This window comes from Rhinopithecus bieti, unplaced genomic scaffold, assembly GCF_001698545.2.
Source record: "Rhinopithecus bieti isolate Rb0 unplaced genomic scaffold, ASM169854v2 scaffold_1673, whole genome shotgun sequence".
In the NCBI taxonomy this organism is placed as follows: domain Eukaryota; kingdom Metazoa; phylum Chordata; class Mammalia; order Primates; family Cercopithecidae; genus Rhinopithecus; species Rhinopithecus bieti.
The window spans coordinates 1,799,483-1,826,495 of NW_016804690.1; the positions used below are offsets into that span (position 1 = coordinate 1,799,483).

The 27,013-nt window shown below is 36.8% G+C and overlaps 2 protein-coding genes across 7 annotated transcripts in view; both read right to left on the reverse strand.

The window, feature by feature from the left end:
- The window catches only part of FAM177B (family with sequence similarity 177 member B), a 12,892-nt gene extending 8,490 nt beyond the window's left edge, over nucleotides 1–4,402 (reverse strand). For both annotated transcript variants that reach the window (XM_017869975.1, XM_017869976.1), the window contains exons 1-2: nucleotides 4,340–4,402; nucleotides 1,851–2,254 (exon numbers count right to left, since the gene is read on the reverse strand). In XM_017869975.1, the coding sequence (XP_017725464.1) occupies nucleotides 1,851–1,872 (22 nt within the window). In that variant the 5' untranslated portion in view covers nucleotides 1,873–2,254; nucleotides 4,340–4,402. The remainder of the gene's footprint in view (nucleotides 1–1,850; nucleotides 2,255–4,339) is intronic.
- A 4,388-nt stretch (nucleotides 4,403–8,790) lies between these two features.
- BROX (BRO1 domain and CAAX motif containing) overlaps nucleotides 8,791–27,013 on the reverse strand; it is a 23,912-nt gene continuing 5,689 nt past the window's right edge. For 3 of the 5 annotated variants that reach the window (XM_017869986.1, XM_017869987.1, XM_017869988.1), the window contains 12 exons: nucleotides 25,792–25,908; nucleotides 22,538–22,644; nucleotides 22,219–22,315; nucleotides 19,032–19,127; nucleotides 17,256–17,328; nucleotides 15,856–15,961; nucleotides 14,168–14,257; nucleotides 12,582–12,667; nucleotides 11,701–11,782; nucleotides 11,226–11,376; nucleotides 9,889–10,048; nucleotides 8,791–8,938 (listed from right to left, as the gene is read on the reverse strand). In XM_017869986.1, coding sequence (XP_017725475.1) covers nucleotides 8,852–8,938; nucleotides 9,889–10,048; nucleotides 11,226–11,376; nucleotides 11,701–11,782; nucleotides 12,582–12,667; nucleotides 14,168–14,257; nucleotides 15,856–15,961; nucleotides 17,256–17,328; nucleotides 19,032–19,127; nucleotides 22,219–22,315; nucleotides 22,538–22,644; nucleotides 25,792–25,892 — 1,236 coding nt within the window. In that variant the 5' untranslated portion in view covers nucleotides 25,893–25,908 and the 3' untranslated portion in view covers nucleotides 8,791–8,851. Of the gene's footprint in view, nucleotides 8,939–9,888; nucleotides 10,049–11,225; nucleotides 11,377–11,700; nucleotides 11,783–12,581; nucleotides 12,668–14,167; nucleotides 14,258–15,855; nucleotides 15,962–17,255; nucleotides 17,329–19,031; nucleotides 19,128–22,218; nucleotides 22,316–22,537; nucleotides 22,645–25,791; nucleotides 25,909–26,316; nucleotides 26,612–27,013 lie in introns of those variants that run through there. The other 2 variants (XM_017869989.1, XM_017869990.1) reach the window with 2 other exon arrangements.

The following is a 27,013-nucleotide window of genomic DNA, read 5'->3' on the forward strand; positions in this document are numbered from 1 at the left end:
GAGGGAAGAAAGAGAAAGAGTTGAGCAAGGTGGTGCATGCCGGTTGTTCCAGCTGCTTGGGAGACTGAGGTGAGAGATTTGCTTGAGTCTGGGAGTTTGAGGTGAGGTTGCAGTGAGCAGCGATTGTGCCACTGCACTCTAGCCTGGGAGAGAGAGAAGATGCCATCTCAAAAAAAAAAAAAGAGTTCAATATCCAGCTAAACAATAAGTGGGAGTAACGTAATGATACATTCAGACCTACAAAAACTGAGCATTAACCATTCCGGCATTTTTATCGAAAGATTAATAATAGGAAATTCTATGTCAAGAAGAAGAAAACTAAACCCAGAGGTAAGAAAAAGTAAGATATCCCAGGCATGGTGGCTCATGCCTATCATCCCAGCACTTTGGGAGGGCAAGGCTGGGCCGGGAGTTCAATATCATCCTGGCCAACATGGTGAAAACCCGTCTGTACTAAAAAAAACACAAAAATATTAGCTGGACTTGGGAGCATGCGCCTGTAGTCCCAGATAATCAGGAGTCTGAGGTGGGAGGATCGCTTGAACCCAGGAGGCGGAGGTTGCAGTGAGTTGAGATTGCACCACTGCACTCCAGCCTGGGTGACAGAGCAAGACTCTGTCTCAAAAAAAAAAAGTAAGATGCAATAAATATAAGTAAAAAATTAGTAAACAGGATAACAAACCCAGGCGCGGTGGCTCACGCCTGTAATCCCAGCACTGTGGGAGGCCGAGGCGGGTGGATCAAGAGGCCAGGAGATGGAGACCATCCTGGCTAACACAGTGAAACCCCATCTCTACTGAAAATACAGAAAATTAGCCACGCGTGGTGGCGGGTGCCTGTAGTCCCAGCTACTCGGGAGGCTGAGGCAGGAGAATCGCTTGAACCCAGGAGGCGGAGCTTGCAGTGAGCCGGGATGGTGCCACTGCACTCTAGCCTGGGTGACAGAGCGAGACTCCGTCTCAAAAATAAAACAAAAAACAAAAACACTATTTTGGTGGGGACAGTATAAAGACAAAACAGTATTAAGTATTAGATAATAACAAAAAATGTAAGTTGACTTCTAAGTATTGTTTTGGGATAGGCTGGATAAGATATGTTGTTAAGTATGCATATTAACAATTGAAAGGTAAATAGACAAATAATGGAATCAGAATGTATAGTTTCAAAGCCAGCAGAAGAAAATAAAAAAAGAAAAGAAACACTCTGAAAGAAGGCAAGAAAGAAGAAACAGTAAAGAAAAATCATGATTAAAAGAAACACTAAATAAAATATTAGCATTAATTCCAATTAAGTCAATAATCATAATAAATGCAAATGGATTGTCAGCCATCCATTAAAATGAAGACTATCAGATCGAATTTTAAAAATATTTTACAGGCAATGCAAACATGATTGAATACACACACATACATATTCATACATGCATATGCTTATATATATATACAAATAAATCACCAAATCTTATTGCTACAATGCTGAGTTTAATGCCTTTGTCAAAGGTCAGAGTTGCAAAAGATCTGCCAAAGGTTACATCTGTCATCCACAGCAAGATGATGTGATATCTGCCCTGTTTGGGGACCTCTGAATGGTACACGTGGTTTCCCCTGAGTATCATAACCATATGATACATATGGTGTATCATAGAAAAGCCTCAGTAAGAAGTAGGAAGAGGTATTATCATTTAGTTTCTGATGCTGAAGAGCAGCAAAAAATACCCATTTTAATTTGGTATGTAAGATCAACAATACGTTAAGCATAACACTATTGCACAAATAAATACTATCAGTGCTGTAAGAAACAAACCACGTTCTGCAACAAACAAAAGAAAACATTTTCAAAAAGTAACTTACGTGATTCCTCTGTATTTTTCATTAATTAGTGATGTTGAAAGTAGTACAAATTTTGATGTTATAAATTGTTCAATAGATGATAAAGAGTTAAGGGTTCTGTAGGCTGAGGCCATACAGTGCGTTTGGATATGCTGACGTGGAAGTGTTCTCTTGCGTGTCTTACAGGGTGGAACATGTTTGAGTTGTGGGAAGGTCAATATTTACACATCCAATATTAGCTAAGCTCAGTGGTTCTCAAAATTATTTTGTTATGAGAATCATCTGGGGGTCTTTTAAATAATTTCAAAGACAGGCCACACCGCAGACCACTTAAATCACAATCTCTGTGGGTGGAACTCAGGCACTAGTAGTTTTTGAAGCTGTCAGGTCATCCCAATGTTCAGGCAAGTTTGGGGACCAGTGCCCTAAAGAGAGTGAGAAAAGAAGAAACTTTGAAACTGAAACAGAAAAGAGACTTGTGATTTAGGGATTCGGTGTATTGCAGAAAGCTTAAACATCAGGCTAGTTGTAAGACATCTTGTGTATTTTTTTTCCAAGAGGCTTTCTTGCTTTTGACTTTCTGAACACTTCTTCACCCTGCCCCAAGCTAAAAAACTTAAATAAGAAACATTTAAAAATAAGGCCTAATAGTCTCATTATAGTCAATTTACTCCTCTTAAGACTGTCCAAATTCATACATTTCCAAACAAATGAAACACACACACCCTCATCCCCTGTACACCTGGCTCGCCTCTATTATTAGCTTACAGACTGATGATATCTGTTGGCTCTCTGAAAATACCAGTCTTCGTTCTTCACGATTATGGTGTTGTGCATTAATAGCCATACACATCTTTAAGTTCAGAGGGCTCTTTGGGAGGTTGGAGGGGAGTGAGAGAGACTGTGAATGAGCACAAGAGTGAACACTAGCTAGCTCACAGCTGGTTTACTGAATGTTTTTCTGCCACCTAATGGGCATTTTAGAATATGCTATGCAAAATTCATCTTTGTAATCAGTGCATGTCACACAGAGGGGTCTCAATAGTGAATAGCTTGGAACTCAACTTATTTACAAAAACCTTGGGAGAACTGCTAGCTTCACACCTAGATGTGAATGTTTTGTAAGTGATCTTCTTTTGGCTTCAGTTTAATTTTTTTTTCTTTTTTTTGAGACACGGTCTTGCTTTTGCCCAGGCTGGAGTGCAGTGGTACAACTTCAACCTCCCACAGGTGTGTGCCACATGCCCAGCCTTTCTTTTCTTTTCTTTTCTTTTTTGGAGTTTTTGTAGAGATGAAGTCTTCCTATATTGCCCAGGCTGGTCTTGAACTTCTGGACTCGATCCTCCTCGATCCTCCTGCCTCAGCCTCCCAAAGTGCTGGGATTACAGGCATGAGCCACCGCACCTGGCTCAGTTTAATTCTTGGGAGCACTTCTACATTTTGTTTCTTAAAAACCCCAAATATAGATTATGAAGGATAGTTCCTAAGTATGTAATGTAATTAACAGGCCATATAATCTCTCCGACTTTTTAAATATTGTATTACCCCAGGGCTCAGTGATTGGACTTCTTTTCTATCTCCTTTCTTTATGTTCTCCTTTGGCCCTATGGTTTTCAATACTATCCACACACAGATGATTGTAACATTTATATTCTCCAGGTCAGACTTTTTCCCTGAATCTCATAGATCCAACTACCTGCTTGACATCTCTTCTTAGTTGTCTAATGGACATCTCAATCCTAATTTGTCTAAATCTTTGCTCACGCTGTCAGTGCAACTCTCCCTCCATTCCCCCAACATGCACATACTCACACATTTACCTCTACTCTTCTGGCAGCCTTCTCATCTCAATAAATGGCAACTTCCAGTTGATCAGGCCAACTACACTAAAGTCATTCTTGGCTCTTCTTTAATCACACCTCACATCAAATCTGCCAGGAAATTCTCTTGGATATTTCTGGAATCATACTTTTCATTACTCCACTGCCACCACCCCAGTCTATCACCTCTCACCCTTGCTATCGTCTCTCACCTAGTTATTGCAGCGGCCTCCTAATTGGCCCCCTCCAGTCTACGCTCAAAAAGGAGCCAGAATTGTTAAATCCTAAGTAAGATCATGTCATTTATTTGCTTAAAACTCTCTAGTGGGTTCCCGTCTCACCTAGAATGAAAGCCAAAGTCCTCACAATGGCCTAAAAGGCTGTATATCTAACCCTTATGAGTTTTCTGATGTCATCTTGTACTACTCTCCCTCCACTGACATCACTCGAACACACGGGTCTTCTTACTGCAATTCCTTGACCACACAGGTCCGCCTTCTCTCTCTGCAGAGAGCTCTGTGCTGGCTGCTCTATTAGTCTTTCTTTCCTTAGACTGTTTCCTTGCTCATTTCCAGTCTTTAACTCAAATGGAGACTATGCTGAGTTCCGCTTTCAAGGCAACCTCCCATTGCCTTCACCACCGCCTTCTGCATCTTACCTCCCGTTTCATTTTTTCTCCTTAGCACTTACCAACGCTGAACACTTCATATTCCACGTGTCTCTGTCTTCCCTTTCCTCCCTGTCCCACTCCTTGGCAGAAGGGGAGGGTTTTACCTGTTATGTTCACTGCTGTTATCTTCTGCCCCTACAATGCCTTACACATAGCTGGAACTCAGTATTTGCTTAACAAATGAATCATACATGTAGTTAATGTTAATGGGTGGCAGGAGGTATATAACAGATCGGAAAAATAAGAACAGACTTGTAACTGTCTTTCTTTCCTACTTTAGAAATAACTATCTTCATTTAAGATTTTTCTGATTACATCTATCTACGAATCATTTCATTTTAATTAGCTCCTTCACTGAAACACAGCATTGTAATCTGTACCAAGAAAATAACACACTAGTTCTACATCTTGGCATTTAGTTTCAATAAGTAAATATACTATTTTAAGTATATAACACTTAAACATTTTTCGAGAGTTCTTGGCCACTTTCATTGATCTAGAAAATGTTTTCAAATGGACTATGTTAAAATTCAGCTGAGAACTGACGTTGAGTCATCACACTGGAGCTAATGAGTGTTGCTTGCCTGGAGCTACCGGTCCCCCTTCCTGCTTCCACCTTTCCTTCTTCTTAGGTGGTTGAAAGGTCAAACCCCTGGTGAGAGGAGAGAGCCAAAGCCCACTGCGTGCCTCAGATGCAGTTTCACAGCACAGTATTCACTGACATTTCTCTAGGCCCCTTCGCCTGAGGGAACTGGCCTTCTCCAATCAGTGACTTGCAGTGTGTGTGTCAGGGGCAAGGGCAGAGTGAGGAAAAATGTGAAATAAGAAATCACTGCTGCTCCTTGAGAATTACAGAGCATTACCTGGCAGGATTTTTGTATCCTTATTTTCAGTATTAAACCACACACATGCACCCCACTGCCTGCATGCCTGTCCCACTGTGGTGTTTCTCAACATTTTTTACATCATGGCAGACAGAGAAAATTGTTTGGAATTCTGGAGGCGACCAGCCCGGGAGCTCCAGCCACCTTAAGTGCTGCCCAGCTAGCCACCCAGAAGGCCTCGAGACAAACTACTTGAGAAGCTCTGCATTAGAGAAGCAAATTCAAGTCTGACATCTCAGGGGAGTGCTCTGAAAGTGACTATAAGCTTCTACCAACCTCAAGAAAATCACAGGCATTAGATACATTAAATTGCTGAAGTGATAGCTCCGGCTTTTTGGATATGCACAAATATAGTTTTCTGTTTTATAATTTGTCAACTCCCCTTCCAGATTAACTATTTTGATCCCTTTATTACTACAACATTCTTAAACAAAAATTTAAATTTTAAACAAATTATTCAAATGTCAAATAAAATCTTTAGATACAAACTTACGGTAACCCAAAGTGACATTCCAAGTTTATTTTACACACATTAAGATATAAGAAAGGCAGTATTTTCTAAAGCATGATTACTCTAATTCTAAAAGAATTCTGAACGTGGTTTTATTTCTACATGCATTTATACAACGCTAAAAGTGCTGCCTCAAGTTTGCAAGGAATAAAGTTTTCTACAGATTATTGTATAAAGATAATGATAAACTCTTTAGCTTAGCATACCATAGTACAAATACTGCATCATGTTGGATTTTACTAAGCATGAGACATAAACAGGCCAATCAAAATCCTTTGAGGTTAAGAAGTGATAGGTACCAATAAACGTAAGTAGAAACTGAACAAGTCAAGGAGTGTTGAATATTTAACGAACCCATGAAGCATATAACAATGGATGCAAATGTATCTGTCATTTTATTTTTTTTGAGGCAGGGCCTCACTCTGTCACCCAGGCTGGAGTGCAGTGGCATGACTGTGGTTCACTGCACGTGCCACCACACTCAGCGAATTTTTTATATTTTGCAGAGACAGGGTTTCACCACGTTGTCCAGGCTGGTCTCAACTCCTGGGCTCAAGCAATCCTCCCGCCCCAGCCTCCTGAAGTGCTGGGATTATAGGCGTGAGCCACCATGCCTAGTTATCTGTCATTTTAAAACATTACTGTGAAGAATAATTTTGCACTGTTTTAACTGTTACTGGCTTAGTAGGTATAAAAATATTTGTCAAAAAATGAAAGATCTCAATGAAATTGTAAGTAAAATTACTTTTATTTTCATAAATAAAAAGATAACCCATTATACACTTTTTAGCTGAAGTAACGTTAGTTGTCACTGCCTATGAAATCCATGTAATAGTTAACAAATAGTTACATCTCTCTATAACCTTCATGCAACTTCTATGTATGTGATAATTTCCCAAAATTTCCAACATTTCAAAAAACATTATATATAATGAGATACTTTAGTCACAAAGTGTTACCTTTGCTGAGTCAACAAAATATCTGCTCACGTCAAAGATGCCTACTGATGTAAAGTAATACTAGCATTGCTGCATTTTACAAGTACTAAGCATATTACATTTTCCAGTTCAGACATGGTAGTATCATTCCCAAAACTGTCAATGTGAAAATGTAGTAAGTAGATTGATAAGCACAAGTACCTAAGAGAAATACGTCCCACAGCCAGAGAGTAAAGAGCTGGCATCAAGTACTATTTGAAGTTTTGTCAGTAAGTGGCACACAACAAACAGACAAGTGATTCTGTAATAAAGACAACATAAAATAGAGATGTAATGAAGTATTTTTTCCATAGATACTGAAATAAAATTAAATGCCTGTTTAGTTATTACTCCACTTATTCCGGAAACTACAGCTTCAAATATTAATATTATGTTGCAAGCAGTATTTAGTATTTCTATATGTTAAGGAAAAAACCTCACTGAATTTATGTACCTTTTTTTAAGGAGTGTAAACTATGATATATGATTTAAGTAATCATTTATTTGAATGCTATATTGATTCAGATTGGCATCATTACTCATTTTTCATAATGAAATGCATATTCCTATTTGAACACTTTATGCAGATTTTACTTATTTCTCACAGGGCTGCTTTGTGGATTCAATGGCTTATCTATGTAAGTGTCCAGCACAGTATCTGGCACACAGTAAGCTTTTAGTGTATGCTACTTGTATTATTTATATTAAGTGAATCAATCTGTCACTTATAATAGAAAAATTATCTAATGCCCCAGGAGAATAATCAAAAGATAAACCTACAGATGTGTGACTTCTGTTAAAGTATTATGCATCCACTATTTCCCAAATTACTAAACTAATAGTTTAAAATGCTACAATCTATTTTTAAGATCATATTGTATCTATATTTGTTCTCTGTTTTTGCTATGGCCTTTGGCCTAAACCAATACAATTCTGACAGGACATTATCAGAAAACCACATAAAAACAATGTACACTGAAATCAGATAACAAAGGCATCTCACTGTAACTTCTTTCAGGACAACCTACTCATTTAAGTTTAAAGTTTTTTCTTTACATCATGCAATATTTGACTTCAAAAAACATTTTCCATTCTGTCTTCTCTTATATATAAACATTAAGAGCTATTACAAAGTTCTGTCCTCTAAGTAAAAAACCCACTAGAAAAGATATTTGTAAAAATCATTGCAGGGTTACTGATACTGAATGAAGCACAGGGCTACTGGAACAGGGATAAGTTCTTGGATAAGGTCCCAACATACCTATAAAAACTGATTTTTTAGTAAATTATTGATTCTAACATATGTAAAGGATTTGGTGTGATAATTTTCTCATCTTTAACTATAAGTGACTTTTTATCCCCCACCAGAAAAGATAAATGACTGAGAATGTAAGTCTGTGCTCTGATTAACACAATGGAGAAATGGAAAACTATCTCCGTTAAAAACTGATTCCTGTCATTATTCTGATGTCAAGAGGAAGGAAAATAAATTTGTGTGTAGATAGAAAAACATATCTGAGGCCAGGCGCAGTGGCTCACACCTGTAATCCCAGCACTTTGGGAGGCCAAGGCGGGCAGATCAGCTGAGGTCAGGAGTTCGAGACTAGCCTGGACAACATGGTGAAATCACGTCTCTACTAAAAATACAAAAGTTATCTGGTTGTGGTGGTATGTGCCTGTAATCCCAGCTACTAGGGAGGCTGAGGCAGGAGAATCACTTGAATCCAGGAGGCGGTGGGTTGCAGTGAGCCGAGATCGCGTCCCTGCACTCCAGCCTGGGCAACAGAGGGAGACTCCGCCTCAAAAAAAAAAAAAAGAAAACATACCTGAAACCACATGATTTGGGCCTATATTGACCTGAAACTTATTACTATCCAGAGTTTAACAAAAGACCCAACCCCAAATATACCCTTTAGAGGCACAATAAAATCTTTCAAATGTTGTCCTGATTAAAAAGGAGAGGCTGAAAACAAAGCAAGAAACATCTCCACTGTATTAAAAATCAAGAACAAGTAAGCTGAAGGCAGATAACCCTCTGAATGTAATAGTTATTCTACAAGCTTCAGAGAAATCATTTTGAGAAATAAGAACTAAAATTCTGTGGTTTATCTTATCTCCTGTGAGAGAAATTCTAAGTGCAAACTGTATTTCAGGAGTATTTTAGGAGATGTAGCACCCAGTGTCCTTTTGAGGTTTAATATCTGGTTCTTTCACAGGTTTCACTTCTTCTTCTGGTTTGGGTTTAGTCTAGGGAGAAAAAAACCACAGTTTAAGTACATAAACTAAGACTGAGAAAACAAACACCAAATCTTTTCCACTTCAGACTTTTAAAAGATGCTATATTAAATTATATAACACGGATACTGACAAAGCTATTTCCAGAAACTATAGACCAATTCATTTTAAGATATAATCAGAAACCAACATTTCAGTAGAGATGAAAACCTAGTTTGGTAGGCAAAAATCAAAATACTGGTACTCCTACTCCACGCTCTTTTCTAAGTGAACTATCTATACATGTAGAACCCTAAAGCTTAGACATAACTTATGACAGTAATAGGCTGTCTCTTACGGCATTATTTTATAGCTGAACAGAATATAGTTATTTTAAGGAATAAATTTTAATATGGAAAGGAAATTATATAAATACAACTCAATCTCAAGAAAAGAGCAATGGCTGTAAAATAATTCCTGTTCATTTGTCACAGATCCCTAGTCTTTTGGTAGTTAGACCTCAAAATTTCTACTTAATTTACCATTTGATTTAGAACACCAAGATGTACTTAGATATCAATAAATAAAAGCATTCTTATTTTGCCCCTGGATTCACAGAATACTGAAATTAGGCCAAATCTTCAAACACTCTGCAATTTGCTAAAACAGAGTATTGCCATAGCAATACAAACATGGATGATCTTTTCTCCCACATTCTTCTTAAAGGAGGCACTGACAAGTTGTAAAGAGACAAGATAATGTGTTGAAAAGAATGTCATTATGTAGAAAATCAGAAGACATTTAAGGCTTAGAGGTCTTATCTCTGAGAGTGTTCTACCACAGATTACACTAAGCACTATAACTAGCTAACTTAACATTCAGACAAAGATATGTACCTATTTAGAGAAAAATATCAAAATGCGAACTCTGAATTTTCCTTTAAACTTCTGTGAATGAGAGAGAGAAAAAAAAAAATCTCATACGCTGTCATCCTTGGGTCTTTTGGTGAGATCAAATGCAGCCAATGTTTCTGGTGTCCACTGAGCACTTGTAGGAGGAAATTCGAAAGGTACAGGTTCTACGAGACCATAATTTGCTTTGAGTTCCAGCTGTGGGGCTTCTGTTGGAATTTTTTGAAAGTAACTGCAAAAAGTAATTTAAATAGCAATTCATTCATTTGTTCATTATTTGAGTGCCTAGTACGTTCAAGGTCCTGTTTGGGACAATGACAATTTAATGATGGATAAGAGGTTTTTCTGCCTCATGTAGAAAAGTGAAAAAGTCAAGAAATTCTGTCAATTACAATGCAATGCAATTGGAGCTACCATGGATGTAGAGTGCCATGAGAATGCAGACAAGGGGAATTAACCCAGAATTAAGTTCTGTGACTTCCAAAGGAAGTGATTAAAGATGAACTAGGCATGTTTAAGGAAGTGAAAAGCTCAGTATGACTAGATGAAGAATATAAGGGGAAGAGTGTAAGGAGATAAAAGCAGGAACGAGATTGAGTCTACCCACCTACACAGATGGTGATCTACAGTTTGAACAGCACTGATTTAATAATGGAAAACCTCTTGAAAAAAAAAAACAAGAAAAACTGGAGAGAAAATTTATTTTCCTTCTTTATAGGTAGCTGAAACCAGAGTGAGATGAATATGCAAAGGAGGTTGAGAAGATATATTTAAAACATATGGAGGAAGAACGGCAGGGAAACAGAGTTAAGAGAAAATCAGGATACTGTGAGTGTCCTAATGAAGTGAACTCTACGTTAACAACTCATGTTTTAATTTTAAAGTCTGCTTTTATGTATTATCATCCTAAGTAGAATAAAAGGCCCTACACAATTGAACTTTATCACCAATTTAAAGAGAAAATTAATGTGAAATGTAAACACTATATATATTTGAGACAGTGTCTCACTCTCGCCCAGGCGGGAGTGCCATGACTCAATAATGGCTCAGTGCAGCCTTGACTTCCCAGCCTCAGATGATTCTCCCACCTCATCCTCCTGAGTAGATTGGATTACAGACGTGTACCACCATGCCCAGCTAATTTATTTGTATTTTCTGTAAAGACAGGTTTTGCCAAGTTGCCCAGGCTGGTCTCAAACTCCTGGACTCAAGGGATTCACCCACTTTGGCCTCCCAGAGTGCTGGGATTACAGTCGTGAGCCACCACGCCTAGCCCATAAGTGCTATTCAGCATAAAACTTTTGGGAATAGAGACTAACAAAAATGGTATTACTAAAATATTAGTATTTTAATTATAAATCAATATCAATAATATTAATATTAATAAAATAATACTAAGCTGTACTCACATAAATCCATTTTCTCTCTGACATTTTTCTAAGGTGTTCTTCACAAGGTTTCCAAGTTTCCGAAAGAACAGATGTCCTGAAGGTTTGACTGTTGGTCCAGGTCCTTTGGTTTCTGCATATTCTTTACACAGTGCTTCTGCCTTTGCATACACTGCATGTGAAAGAGATATAAAGTCTTTTGATTATAATTAACATGGCCCATTTATCCCTATAAGGCTTTAAATTGGAGGTGGTAAGACATTTACTGCTCTTTACCTAATATAATAGCAATACCAATAATAATACTGTACGTAGAAGGTGTGGATTTTCTACGGTTCTAGGTTTTTGAAACATTTTTTTCTTTTCTCCAATTATGTCACCCATTCCCATTTCCCTTTCATGAACTCAGCCAAAATCTCTTTAAGCACATATTCCCTTTTGTGATAAAGTCATTTGTTTTTTAAAGAGGAGTTAATATTCTGGCAGGAATACTCACATTTTTCTGCTTCTTGGAGAGACCTGATTGCTTCACCGCACTTATCACTAGCCAATAAGGTCTCACCATGGTAACAGTAAGCCTGATGAAATAAACAAATTTTTATTCATTCTCTCCCTTCAAGATGCTTTCCCCTATTATTGTTTTACGTATCTATCAGATAAATTAGTATCTTCACACACTGAAGTATCAATGCAATCCCTTACATTTCTTTACTTGAGTAAGCTCTTCCCCAACCTTTGTTCATAGAAAAGGTGGAAATATGTCAAGTCTTGAGCCAAAACAGCCTTCTAACCATGTACTGAGCAAAAGTTATCTGCCGAAATCTGTATTTAAAATTAGGAAATAGCAGATAAAGGAGGAAACTGTGCTAATGCAGAGGAAGGAGGCATAAGAAATATTATCTACTCAGACCTGAAAAAGGTTTTTGATGATCTCTCATATGATACTCTAATTAACAAAACAATTAAGTTTGGTGGGTATAACAGACTGATACGTAACTTCCAAAATGATGTTTATTGATGGTTCTTCACTAAGCTAGGTGATATATTGTGTGGTATGCCTTAATATTAGAATTAGTAAATATGTTTCTCAATGCACAGAATGAAACAATTGAAAGAATTTCATTAAGTATGCTGAAAGTGGGTTTTGAATCAAACAATAATTCTATTGCTATAATCCACTTCTACAATCCTACATCATCTCTTTCCACCCACTTTAGTTCACAATGGTTGCACTGACTCTCAGTGAACATTTACTGAGAGTTAGCTGTCCATTATTTGTAAAATGCTAATGAAAGACTCTGGTGAGATGAGAGACCTGGCACTCCAAGGACTGGAGAAACAATAGTTTACATTGTTTTTAGCATTATGAATACTTACATAAGCTGTGTAGAAACACATCTTCAAGTGAAGATATTTTCTCCATTTGGCAGAATATGCAGGCTCCAAACTGGATAAAGTATGATCTAAAGTTACATTTTAAAAAGCAAAATATAATTTCACCCTGATTCACTAGAAGACTTTTAGTTCATGTGTTCTGATGATAAAAGCAGAAAGAATGCCATTCAAGTCTAAAACTCAAGAATTTAATTTTTTTTTTAAAAAACACCTTTACTTGATTTTCCCAAATCTATACTTTCAGTTACACAAGATTGGTTAAATACTATGGCAGCTCTTTGATTTGATGGTTAATACAACTTTAAGTTAAAGATAATGATAAAAACAGATTGTGACCAAGAAATTCAAAGTGAATACTGTTTATACCATTATATTAGCTAATTTAAAAAACGTATATAATATAGCAAATAGTAGACTAGTCACTCAAGTCAGAAATAGGATACTCTCCTCTCCAACCCCATCACTGATTTTTATGTAAAACACACGCATATTCACTCACATATCCTTCTACCAAACATCTCTCAAATCTATTTTTTCCTATTTGCTACTTTGCTGTATTTGCCAAAGCTTTCATCATTTCCTTCATAAACTTGAAGAATTTCTTAAGTGCTAAGTTAAGTTAGCCTATTACTCCTTCATGGAGCAAGCCTATCTCTAATACTGCAACTATAGGGACCTTCCTTAAATTCAAATCCAATCAAGTCAGACTTTTAGTATTCTAACAGATCCCAAGTATCTACAGAATGAAAAGTCAAAGGCTTACAAACCAATGTTTGATTCCGAAGCAAGCATACTTTTTCAAACTTTTCTCCTACCACTCATCCTGTCTTTCAGGTAAAAGCAACTGTCTGAAGTTTCCAGAATGTGCTAAGTTCTTTCTTATGTCCGTACTTACTATAGAATTCTACACCCAAACTCTAAAGCTTCCCAGGGAACATAAGACTTTTATTTACACTTCACAATAAGACTAAAGCATCTTCTTCTAGAGTCCTTCTCTAGCATGCCCAGCTTGTTAAGGTTCCTAATTCACTGCTGTGGTGTCTTACTTCAGGATATAATAATGGGGTGACATGTTCTTCTTCCCTAAACTGCAAATCTTTTCTATTTACCTCTCCTTAGCAACAAAAACAGTAACTATCCCATAAATAAAAACACATGCATGTTTCCTAAATAAGTAAATGAAGAGTAATAGGCTTATCACAGTAGCTGTGTTCTACGCCCAATCTCCCACTTTCTAGCAGTTAAATTACGGGTCATGTTAACTCTCTGGATTTCGGATTCTTGTCTAAAGCATAGTAACTATAAGATTGTTATAAAAACCAAACAAAATTTTTAAGCAAAAAAAGCTGTATAATTTTATTAGACATCACTGGTTTTCCCTTCCATTATAAGTTATGTAGCATACTAAATATGAACAGCTCTATTTTAAATGCGATAAAGTATTACTCCAGTTTTGCAAATAATGACAGAATCTGAGAAACCTTTTGTTTTGTTCCCTATTAATTCAAGATCAAATAAATCTGAAAAGCTAAAGACTAAAAAATGTAACAACAGAATTAGAAGCTTACCAGCTTTTTGATAGAAATTGGCTGTTTCATACGCCAGTGCGGCAATTAGTCCAGGAGCATGTTTTAGTTCAATTGCTCGAGCAATTGTTACTGTAACCAAACACAATAAAGTGAATCTATAATTAATTTCACTCTATTCATCCTAAATTTAATTATAATAGCAAAACACAGTCTGACAATCTCTCTGGGATTTTAATACAGTTTGTTAAACGTTTTAACATGCAAAGTTACAGAAAATGCAAACATTAACAAACAAAAAACACTGAACTTGTTGGTTCTGATGCCATTTCTTTAAATAAATCATCAGTGAATTACTAGCTAATCATAGAGAATCACTACTACAAAACAGCATGACCTAACAGCAAATTCTTTTTTTCGAGACAAGGTCTTGCTGTCACCCAAGCTGGAGCGCAGTGGCTTGATCATGGCTTACTGCAGCCCTTGGGCTCAAGTGATCCTTCTGCCTCAGTCTCCCAAGTGGCTGAGATTACAGGTGTATGCCATGGCACCTGGCTAATTTCTTTTTCTTTTTTTTGAGATGGAGCTTTACTCTTGTTGACCAAACTAGAGTGCAATGGCACGATCTCAGCTCACCGCAACCTCCACCCCCCAGGTTCAAGGGATTCTCCTGCCTCAGCCTCCCGTGTAGCTGGGACTGCAGGCATACGGCACCACGCCCAGCTAATTTTGTATTTTTTAGTAGAGACAGGGTTTTTCCATGTTGGTCAGGCTGGTCTCGAACTCCCGACCTCAGGTGATCCGCCTGCCTACGCCACCCAAAGCACTGAGATTACAGGCGTGAGCCACCACCACACCCAGCCAACTGGCTAATTTTTTAAATAACTTTTTGTAGAGATGGAGGTCTTGCCATACTGCCTAGGCTGGTCTCAAACTCCTGGGCTCAAGCAATTCTCCTGCCTCGGCCTCCCAAACTGCCTGGATTACAGGCGTGAGCCACCAGCCCAGCCAACTTCAGAGGAACACTAGAGTCTGAAATAAAGAAAAACGAAAGCCTGCAAAGTTTCGTAACTATTTCACGCTGAGTGTCATTATTACTTGCCATTGAAAGGTGAAGACTTTAAGGTAAGCCAAAGAGTGAAAGAGAAAAAAGAATGAGCACAGGAGAGAGAGAAAAGACGAATTAAAGAATTAATGTTGTACTGCCAGAAATAACGTGAAATCAAAATCCTCTTAAAAAGAGCCATTAAACTGTAAGGCCTTTTCCTGCTAAGAGTGAAGGCAAATGCTAAAGGTAAACTTATTCCTCATTCAAAAATTTCTCAAAACCTGATTCTAGTTAATTCTAATTTTTATTTATTAATTTAACTTTTTTGAAACAGGGTCTCACACTGTTGCCCAGGGTGAAGTGTAGTGGCGTGGTTCTGCCTTACTACAGCTTTGACCTCCCAGGCTCAAGCGATCCTTCCCATCTCAGCCTCATGGGAAGCTGGGACTACAGGCATGTGCCACCATGCCCAGCTAATTTTTGTATTTTCTGTGGAGCTGGGGTTTTGCCACATTGCCCAGGCTGGTCTTGAACTCCTGGGCTCAAGTGATCTGCCCACCTTGACCTCCCAAAGTGCTGGGACTACATGTATAAGCCACTGTGCCCAACGTCTGATTTTTAAAGAGGAATTCAATGACAATATAGACTTTCATTTAAAAAAATCTTACAATATTTAGGATACCTTCTTGAGCTTCAGCCTGACATTGAATAACGTATGCTTCTATGAGTCGTGACTCTAAATCTCTTCCTTTTTCTGCAGGTGTAATGAGTTTTGGGGTATGACTTTCCTGAGAACAACAACAAAAAAGACAAAAAATAAAGCAGCCAGATTTTATTTTAATCCAGTTGTTAGAGATGAAGAAAATGAAAGTTACGAGACACTCAATCTGGATGCATAGCAGAAATTCGGGGTATAAACAAAAACTCTAACAACTTAACAACAGTGAGCTTATAAAGAATACAAGTTCCTGTATACTAAAACAGCTTTTATAATAACAAGAAATTCAAGAGCAAAATTTAAGTCATGATAGACTGCTGAGATACCTAAGTCACACTATCATCTTGAAAAACGTTAACTGAAATAGTAACCAAAATTCCTTTTGCAGGATAGCCTGAAATGTTCATTCACATTAATCATTAAAGATATAAAGAGGCTGGGTGCGGTGGCTCACGCCTGTAATCCCAGCACTCTGGGAGGCTGAGGTGGGTGAATCACAAGGTTAGGAGTTTGAGACCAGCCTGGCCAACATGGTGAAATCCTGTCTCAACTAAAAGATACAAAAAATTAGCTGGGCGTGGTGGCGGGCACCTATAATCCCAGCTACTCGGGAGGCTGAGGCAAGAGAATTGCTTGAACCGGGAGGCAGAGATTGCAGTGAACCAAGATCGCGTCACTGCACTCCAGCCCAGGCAACAGTGCAAGACTCTGTCTCAAAGAGAAAAAAAAAAAACCCACTACAATTCTACATCTAACTCAGGATCAGAGTTTTCTAATCACTATAAAAGCGTCTTATTTTAACATGAAAAAACTCAACACTGGCCTCTAGGAGGCCTTCAATAAAGTGATTTAATTAGAATGAACTGGGGGGACATTGCTTAAAAGACACGATATTCTTTCTCCTAATTCCCACCACATCTCCTGGCAATTTAATATAATTGGAGTGCACTGATTGTCCCTCTAATGTTTTTAGTGAGATACAGAGAATACAATCAGAAGTTCAGTTTTGCAGAATCAGACTGCTCCTGGTAACTTCTGTGGAGAGTAATGAGGTAGGTAAGAACCATCAATACTTCTGCTTTCTTTTCTCCTATGTTTTCAAGGACACAGAAAAATAAGCAGAGCACCAAAACTTTAGTTTTCTAATTAGAAAAGTCACTGGTGATTTTAAAACAAAAATGGAGACATTTAATATTTAGTAACTGGCTGCACTCATCAATAACATACTTAACATAAGGTAAACAGAACAGATAGTACCTTTTTTAATATAATGAAACAATTCTTTCCCCATATCCCCCAAAAAGAAAAATTACTCAAGAATTAAAGCATTAAGAACAAATAATGGTTTTGTTTGTTTGTTTTACCTTTAAATGTTTAAAAATCCCAGCTGCAATCTTTAGGCTTCGATGAACTTCTTTTGCTTCATCTTCTGTTATACTTAAAGATAGGGGTTACATTAGTTAGAGGATGAATTCCATTTCTGGTATTAAAACACAACAACCAATACATTATTATATATCCAAAGTAGTCATTTATGTTTCTCACTGCTAATTTTCTTCCTTTTAAAAAAATCTAATTTTGAGGCCAGGCAGGATGGCTCACGCCTGTAATCCTAGCACTTTGGGATGCTGAGACGGGCAGACTGCTTGAGGCCAGAAGTTTGAGACCATTCTGGCCAACATGGCAAAACGCTGTCTCTACTAAAAATACCAAAATTAGCTGGGTATGGTGGCAGGCACCTGTAATCCCAGCTACTTGGGAGGCATGAGAATCACTTGAACCCAGGAGGCAGCAGTTGCAGTGAGCCGAGATCGTGCCACTGCACTCCAGCCTGGTCTGGTGACACAGCAACACTCCATCCACCCCCTATCAAAAAAAAATTAATTTTGACACCTAGAAAAGGAACAAACGCACATGAAATGTACATTTATAGAAAACTCGTAACAACTGTAAAGGATTTTGAATGCCAAGCCAATCAGTATTCCACAAAAAGGTCTTGAAAACAAGTATATGACATAAAGGTAACATTAAGATGGCAAAAGTCTATCAATATGTCTCCAAAAAGAAGACACTACAAATGAAAACAAGTATATGACATAAAGGTAACATTAAGACGGCAAAACTCTATCAATATGTCTCCAAAAAGAAGACACTAAAAATGAAAAAAGAGAGACGCTAACTAGGGGTAAAATCTGCAGCCAGGCATAGTGGATCATGCCTGTAATCCCAGTACTTTGGGAAGCCAAGGCAGGAGAATCACCTGAAGCCAGGAGTTCAAGACCAGCCCAGGAAACATAGTGAGACCTAACCTCTACAAAAAAACAAAACAAAATAAAATCTGGACAAAGCCTTCTTACTTTTCCTTACAGACATTTGTACATAAATAAGACAAAATATTACATATTTAATGCATATACATGCTTAAGAAGCACATAGATATACAATGGTAGCTATAATCATTACTCTGCTCTTATTTTAATCACCTAATTTACTTTAGAGATAATTTTACATCAGCACATAAAATTTGACATCATTTTCAAGTGGTTGCATATTGTTTCCATGTATGGATGAACTATAAATTGACAGTTTCCTATTGCTGTATCAACTATTGCTATTATAAAAATTGTATCACCTTTTATAATTCTTTAATCCTTCAAAACATCTTTTCACATACTATTAGCCTTCTGTATTTGTTTTCTGTGAATTGCCTGTTTATGTCCTTTGCTTTTCAATTGATTTGAGGGTCTTTCCTTTGCTGATTTATAAGAGTATACGTCATAAAAACAATGTATCATATGAATTGCAATGTTTATGACCAATCTTGACATTTGTTTTTTAACTTTGTTTATGGTTTTTAACTTTGTTTATGGTCCTTTGATGCAGTTAAATAGTCATGCTTTTACCTTATGGCTTCTAGATTTGGGGTCTTACTTAGCAAGACCTTCCATATGACAAGACTATTAAAATTTATTTTACCTCTTAACACTGGGTGCCATAATTCTGACACTCAAAATACTAACGTTACAAGGCAATCCTTCACATGTCCAAAGTGGTACTTTTTAAAATAGATTTTTAAAATAATGAAGCACCATATACTTGAAAATAAAACAGATGTACACAATCCTCTCCTTTTAACTTACTTTTCTTTTCCAGCCAGTCTTGAAGCATATTTGGTATACCATAAAGCTACATTAAATCCCATGGAAATTAATTCAAAAACAGCATCCTGCTGGGCACTGGAATTATAAACACGGATCATTAGGTTCTGTCAATTATCAAGACATCACACCATGAAGCCTATTGGACATCCGACTCAAAAGTACAAAGAAGTATATGCTAACTGGTATGTATGAAGAAAATGGCTGTGTTTCATATAGATGGGGAGATAAGACATACAGCTAATTAACTACAAATGCCTAAGTATAATGGTCCAGAAGGTACTATGTACTTAATAATAAGCATGGGAATAGGAGTTCCCAAAGTTTACTGTACATAGAGTAGCTTTTAAAATACAGATTTCTGGGCCTTATCAGAAAGCCTGAGATGGGGCTTAGAATCTGTATTTTTAACAAGTACTCAATCGATTCTCAAAGGTGTGGCTCTTATACAACATTTTAGAAAAATCAAATTCAGAGGATTGTTTCAGGCTAGAATAATTAAGAAGGTTTAATGGTATATATAAAATCTGAACTGTCCCTGGAAAGACGACTAGAAGGGAAGCAAAAGGACATCCCAGCTAAGGAAACAATGCCATCAAAGGACAACAGGAGTATAAAAATTTTTCAGATAGAAGTGACCCAATGAGCTTGATTGAAGCAGATGGTATGTAAACAAGAAATGAAGGAAAAGAAGTGCAAAAAGAAAGCTGAAGGCAAACTGTGTAAGATTCTGAATGCTTAGCCAATCAGTATTCCAGAAAAAGGTCCTGAACACAAGTATCTTTTATACCTTGTTTGTTTGCTTCAGATTCTAAGTATGAAATAAAGATGGCAAAAGCATATCAAGCAAATAAGATATTCATAACAATATATATTCACTACTGTTCTTAGAAGAACCCAAAAATTTTTTACACATGATCTCATTTATCTCAACTGATGAAGAAAGCAGAATATTCTTATTTTACACATGCAATACGAAGACACAGAAAAGCTGCCCAAAAAGAAGACGAAACCAGAATTATCGCTCTACTTTTTATTTTTTAGTTACTTGTTGACCCTGTCTTAAGAGAAATGGAGATATGGCAACTTTTTAAAAGAAAAAAAAAGTGTTATATGTAGTAACTAAAACATAATGTCTAAACTATCATTTAGTATAGATTATAACATCCAAAAATGACAGTTATGAACAAACTTCTCAAAACAGTTTTATCCTCCTGAAAAAAAATTTAACACATAGTGTAATAGCTTATTCTTTTCTGCACGGAAACTATCAAATGAATTACATCTGGAGATCTAATTTGGACATGTCTAATTTGGACATGTCTAAAGTGGACATGTCTAATTTATAAGTTTACCTTTAAATAATATAACGGTTTGGCTAATTTATGTGAAGTCTCATAAATAACTCTCTTCCTTTATAATCTTTCATTTATGTCAACATGCCTTGTTTCCAAACACTCCATTTCTATGATACCACATAAAAGTAGTAGTCATAGCATCTATAATGGAAAAAATATTTTTCAGAATAGATAAACTCACAACATGATCTCTACTAAGTAAGTAGCAATCAAGAATAAAGTAATTTAGAAGCCTCACTTGTGCTGTATACTTAGTATTAAAGTCTTCATCACACAATTCTTCACAATCTCATAAAACTGCTGAAAAAAGGTTAAACAGTAGTTCACTTTTTTCTTTCTTTCTTTTTTGAGATGGACTCTCACTGTGTTGCCCAGGCTGGAGTGCAGTGGCAGTGGCGTCATCTCAGCTCACTGCAACCTTGGCCTCCTGGGTTCAAGCAATTCTCCTGTCTCAACCTCCCAAGTAGCTGGGATTATAGGCACCTTCCACCACGCACAGTTAGTTTTTGTATTTTTTAGTAGATACGGTGTTTTACCACGTTGGCCAGGTTGGTCTCAAACTCCTGAACTCAAGTGATCTGCCTGCCTCGGCCTCCCAAAGTGTTGGGATTACAGGCATGAGCCACTGTACTCGACTTTAGCTCACTACTACACAGAAGCAAAATGTGGCATGCTTGGAAAAGCACCAAATTTATGAAATGCACACATTATAGAATCTGTCAAAATAATGACAGAGGTTTGATTCTTTAAAAAAGTCTTAATTCAAAAAAATTCCTTAATTTTGGATTAAAAACAAATGGGTCACATTAAAAAACAGGAAACAAGGTCTTAGAAAATCTGAGTATCCCAGAATATTATGAATTCTACATAAAATATTCCCAAGGAAGGAAGAAAGGAAATGAATATTTAATGAATGTCTTATAAGCCTAGTACTGTTATCAGTCACTTAACAAAAATTTTCTTATTTTGCTTCTCACAAAATACTGTATCTGTAGCCCCAAGATACAGTTGAAGAAGCATATGTTCATGCAGTAGAAAACCTGGACTTGCATCTAAATATGTACAAACCCAGTGTTCATACTCTTTCCACTGTAATGTATAGCCTGCTCTGGTCTTTCAGCAACCTCCACTCCTTCCTTTTTGTTTTTATAAAATAGTAATTCTAAAGCAAATTGAGATGAAAATATATGGGCATTTAAACAACAAAATAGTGTTGAAAAACAGTAGGTAAGTAAAAAATTAACATCTTTATGATCTATTTCCTGTTATAATTAGACCTATTAGAAAGAGTTTCAAGTGAGTGATAAGCTCTGAAGAGAAGTTTTTAAAAAGAGTAGAAATAGGGAAGAGAGATAAGGAAGAAAACACATACTGTGAATCAAGAGTATGTAGTTGGAGAGAAAGAATGAGACAGAGAAAGACTAATGGAAGACACATGACGTATCCATCAGCAAAAGAAAAGTAAGGGAAAAACTTAAATTCTGCTCAGCTTCAATGTAGGCACATATGGAATGTCAGTTTGGGTTCTAAATCCTCAAATCATCCTTTGTGTGTTATTAAAGGTCAAGGCTGTACAACTATAGTTGACATTTGTATTGATTACCTCAAAAATAGATTTGTTTGGGAGAAACAAATTATATTTTTACTTACTATGTACTAGGATTGAGCTCAAATTCTTTTAATTTCCTGGTAAAAGAAAATGCCGAGCAGACCTGTATTTTTCTTCTCCAAATACAGAGGCTATGAGTTAACCACTGGCTACACAGTTACAAAAACTGGCTCCAATTTAGTACTACCTTAGTGTTGCTTACCTTGGAACCTGTCCTTGTAACGTATCAGTCCACTTGAAATTTTGAATATATCGTAACTTGCTTTCTTGGGTAGATTCATCCAAAGAATTTATGAAACCTACAGAAAAGTAGAAGACATTTTAGTTTTAGAAGAAATATTGAGTGTTCTGTTTGGAAAAATTTTCAGATTACTTTTCCAGGTATCTGAATGAAACTTCTTGCCCTTTTACAAAGAATATAGTCTGGAAGAGTAAACTAATCAAATTTGAAAAGTCAAAGAATTAAATGTGAACTTCTAGACAGTTTTTAAAAAAACCTCAAGTTCATATAAATAACTAACCTTGTAAAAGTGAAAAATATGAATCTGCTGCATTCTTCATCATTTCTGGATTACAGTTCAAATCAGTGAACAGTTCAAGGAGTCGTGCCCTGGATGACCTCAAGTCACTTATAAGAGATAGAAAAAGACAGTATAGTTAGCTGTACTGCAATCAGTCTCACATAAAAGTGGTTTCCAGGTTTCAATGTAAAAGCTTTAACACACACACACACACACACACACACACACACACACACACCCACCCACCAGGTTTCAACATAAAAGCTTTAAAACACACACATGCATGCACATGCCCACCTCCTCTAAGGGATTACCAAATACACAGAAATGAATTTAATTAGAACTAAATCTAGAGAAAAAATTTCTACATAACTGTTTTTAAAAGTTCTACTAAAATAAACTCAGACCAATTAAAGAGCAATACTAAATTCAATACATAATAAAAAGTGTATAGCAATTTTTCATTAAAAAACAAACAAAGCATCATTTAACGATGTGGGGAGAGAAAATGAATTACAAAAACTAAGCATCACAATAAGTTCTCTGAAACACGAAAATTTGTATCTGTGTATTCAATTTTAATATTCCTTAAGTTTCTAAATCTGACTAAAACAAAAATTGAAAATACACTGCTATAAAATTTTAAAATAAAATTACATTATATATAATCACATATTCTTGATGTATAATTCAATATATACGTCAAGAATATGCAAAACATGTGGCCATTAGTTGTTTTAAAACTGCTCCCTAATCTATATTCTCCTTTACTTCTCTACAGCAATAAATGTTGTAGATCCACTTTTTCCTTCTTGAAATTATTTCTCCTTTGATTCCAGTAACACCAAATTTTCCAGGTGCTCCCCTTATCATTTTAAAGTTCCTTTTATATTTTTTTCTGTGTCTCCTTTTCATTCCCAACTCCAGAAATGTTCAGTCTTTGGCTTTCTGGTTTTCTCTCTTTTGAGATCTCATCGATTAGTATAGCTTCAACTATAACAATTCCTAGCTCTCCATCGTTAGCTTTCACTTGGTTCTATTTCAGTTCCAAATCGAATTCAGAAGGCAATTAGCTTAGTGAGGCTTCCTAAATTACAATACATGGATGTGACCAAAGACCTTTGAAATATGTTTAAATCATTAAAGAAAGACTAAATTTAAATGAGCATCAAGAGAGTAGAGGCTATATATCCAGAATTTGGTAGGTGCGTAGGATAAAGCACATATTCAAAATTACTTGTTGAGTGGAAGAATACTAACTTTTCGAATATTTTCTTTTGAGATTTAGATTAAGGTAGCAGTGATGTTTAGAAGAGAGCACAGACTTAATCCTGAATGGTCTAGATGTAGTACTTATTCATTGGTACTAACTCTAAGGAGGCTTATTCCAAGAAGTGTATGTATGTATTGCCAATTACAAACAGCAGACTGAAAATGTGACTGGCTATCTTACGAATTAATCATTGTTTGAGGTATATCTCTAGAAGCTGGAAAGTGATTCAATTCCTGGACTAGGCAGAAATTTGAATCCTTAAAGCCTATTCTGCACTCAAATAGTTTGCTAGCTATTTCCATATTGATGCTTGATCATCACCTACAGCTCAACTTGTAAAGTTCTATTCATCTTAAATTATAGAATTTGAGAAAAATGTACCTCAGATATATTTGAGGCTGTTCATTTTATAGATTAGGAATTAAGCTCAAAGAAGTTAAGGGATTTGCCCAATGGTACAGATAAAACAGCTAAGCTGGGACTTGCCTCCAGGAGTCTAGATCAGAGGTTGACAATCTACAAACTGTAACCGGTTTTTGTATACTCCACAGCTTATTTTTGTTCAGTCCTCAAACTAAGAATGGTTTTCACGTTTAAAAGGCTTGTAAAAATGAAAAAAGAATAATATGCAACAGTGACTGCATGTGGACCACAAAGCCTAAAATAAATACTATGCAGCTTTCAAAAAAAGTCTGAGGACCATTGGTTTAGATTAATAAGCCAGTTATCCTATCTTTTGTTGTAATCACTTCTTCCCATAAAAGCGGCAAGTCTTCAGATTTTCCTTTATTGGCACCACCAATGTCTTAATCATTTAGGTTCTGTATCTCATATAGACTGAATCCTTTTCAGCCTCCCAAGGCAAATTAGTTAATCAGGTCCATTGACTCCTCCTTCAAAACATCTTTTGCATTTATCGCTTTCGTTTCAGCCAAACTGCTCTACTCACTATCACTAGCACAAAGGTTTTCCTGACAGAAATAACCTTCTCCTTTCCCCTCTGACAACCTAAATCAAGAATACCCAAATTTTTTTTGGAAAGCACCAAATAGTAAACATTTCAGGCTTTTCTGGTAATAAGGTATCCATTGGAACTATTCAATTCTGGTGTTGTAGAGGAAAACGGCCAGAGGCAACCATACACAGTATGTGATGTGGGGCTGGCTGTGTTCCAATAAAAACAAGCAATGATCCAAATCCATAGGACAGTTTGCCAACCCTTGATCTAAGCCATACAATTCATCTAAGACGTATCACAAGTACTTTTTCCTATGTGAACACTTTGAAGGCATTTCAGGTCATAGGGATCCCTCCCTACTCTGAAGTCAAGAAGTTTAATATGTGGCCAATTTAAAATGTCCCTATACAGCTGGGCATGGTGGCTCACGCCTGTAATCCCAGAACTTTGGGAGGCCAAGGCGGGTGGATCACTTGAGGTCAGGATTTTGAGATCAGACTGGCCAACATGGTGAAAACCTGTCTCTACTAAAAGTAGAAAAATTAGCAGGGCGTGGTGGCGGGCGCCTCTCATCCCAGCTACTTGGGAGGCTGAGGCAGGAGAACTGCTTGAATTGCTTGAACCTCTGCCAGGAGGCAGATGTTGCAGTGAGCCAAGATTAAGCCATTGCACTCCAGCCTGCATGAAAAGAGTGAAACTCCATCTCAAAAAATAAAACAAAATAAAAAACAAAAATTTTCATACACTACTTTATGTAGTCTCTTGTACTGCTGTAATACACAGATTAACTGTTTTACTATGATTGCTTTAGCCTCTCTGGGACTCATTTACTGATCTAAAATTAAGGATCCAGGGCTAGAAGACTACCAAAGTTTAAATAATGTATGATTTAACTGTTTACATGTTATTTATAAATTTATAACGAACTTAAAAGTTAGAAACAGTGTGTTACGTATTATTGTATTGCCCATGGAACCAAAAAAGGTACCTTGCATCTAAGAGTGGTTTAATCAATAAACTTACTTGCATATTTTTGAAGCAGAAGGGCCAGTGACTACACCATAGTAATTAAAAGACACAGGAGCTGTGGCTTTTAATGGGTTCCTATGAAACCAATGGGTCATTTTCTCCAGACGTTTTCTACAGACAAAAAAGTAAAAAATGTACAAAAATTAAATATAAAATATTTAATAAACAAGGTAAATAGTATAAAATTTATTTCAATAGTATAAAATCTAATTCAAAAATTAGCCTGGCTAAATTTTGTATTTTTAGTAGAGACGGGGTTTCACCATATTGGCCAGGCTGGAATCAAACTCTTGACCTCAAGTGATCCACCCGCCTCGGCCTCCCAAAGTGCTGGGATTACAAGCGTGAGCCACCGCGCCCGGCCTCAGGTATGTTTTGTCTATTTATGATGGTCTATGTTCAAATCAGGCCTATAAAAATAAGCAGAACAGAATTTGAAAATCTGCCAACAATAACTTCAATGTTAACATACCTATATAGGAGCAGTGATGTTTAAACTCTAACATACATAAAAATCACCTGGGGGTGGGTGGTTTTGTCAAATGCAGGCTCTAAGTCATTAGCCTGGGGCAGGACCCGAGATGCTGATGCTGCTGGTCCCCACACACTTTTGAATAGCAAAGTACTAGATTTTGGTTGGACAACTGCAAGTAAAAAGGGCACAGGACCAGATGAATGTAATTTCCAAAACGGGTTCAAATGGTAACCCTGATTATATTGCTAAGGCTACTTGTAATAAGTTTCAAGTTAATTGCTGTATTTCCGACATATCGCTGACAACAGTGGATTGGTTATAACATGTGTTCTACAATAAAATGTACTTTCCAAAAATATCTAAAGAATATTCTTAAAATAAAAATGTAATACAATACTTGACCAATAAATTCTATTATAAAATGAAAACACTGGGCTGCGTGTGGTGGCTTACGCCTGTAATCTCAGCACTTTGGAAGGTCGAGGTGGGTGGATCGCTTGAGCTCAGGAATTTGGGACCAGCCTGGACAATTTGTTGAGACCCCGTCTCTACAAAAATCAGCCAGGTATTGTAGCCACGCCTGTGGTTCTAGCTCCTGGGGAGACTGAGGGGGGAGGATCCCTTGAGTCCAGGAGATGTAGGCTGCAGTGAGCCCTGATCTCCCCATGGCACTCTAGCCTGGGCGACAGGGCAAGATCCTGTCTCAAAAAAAGGAAAAGAAAAAAAAAAAAAAAAAAAAAA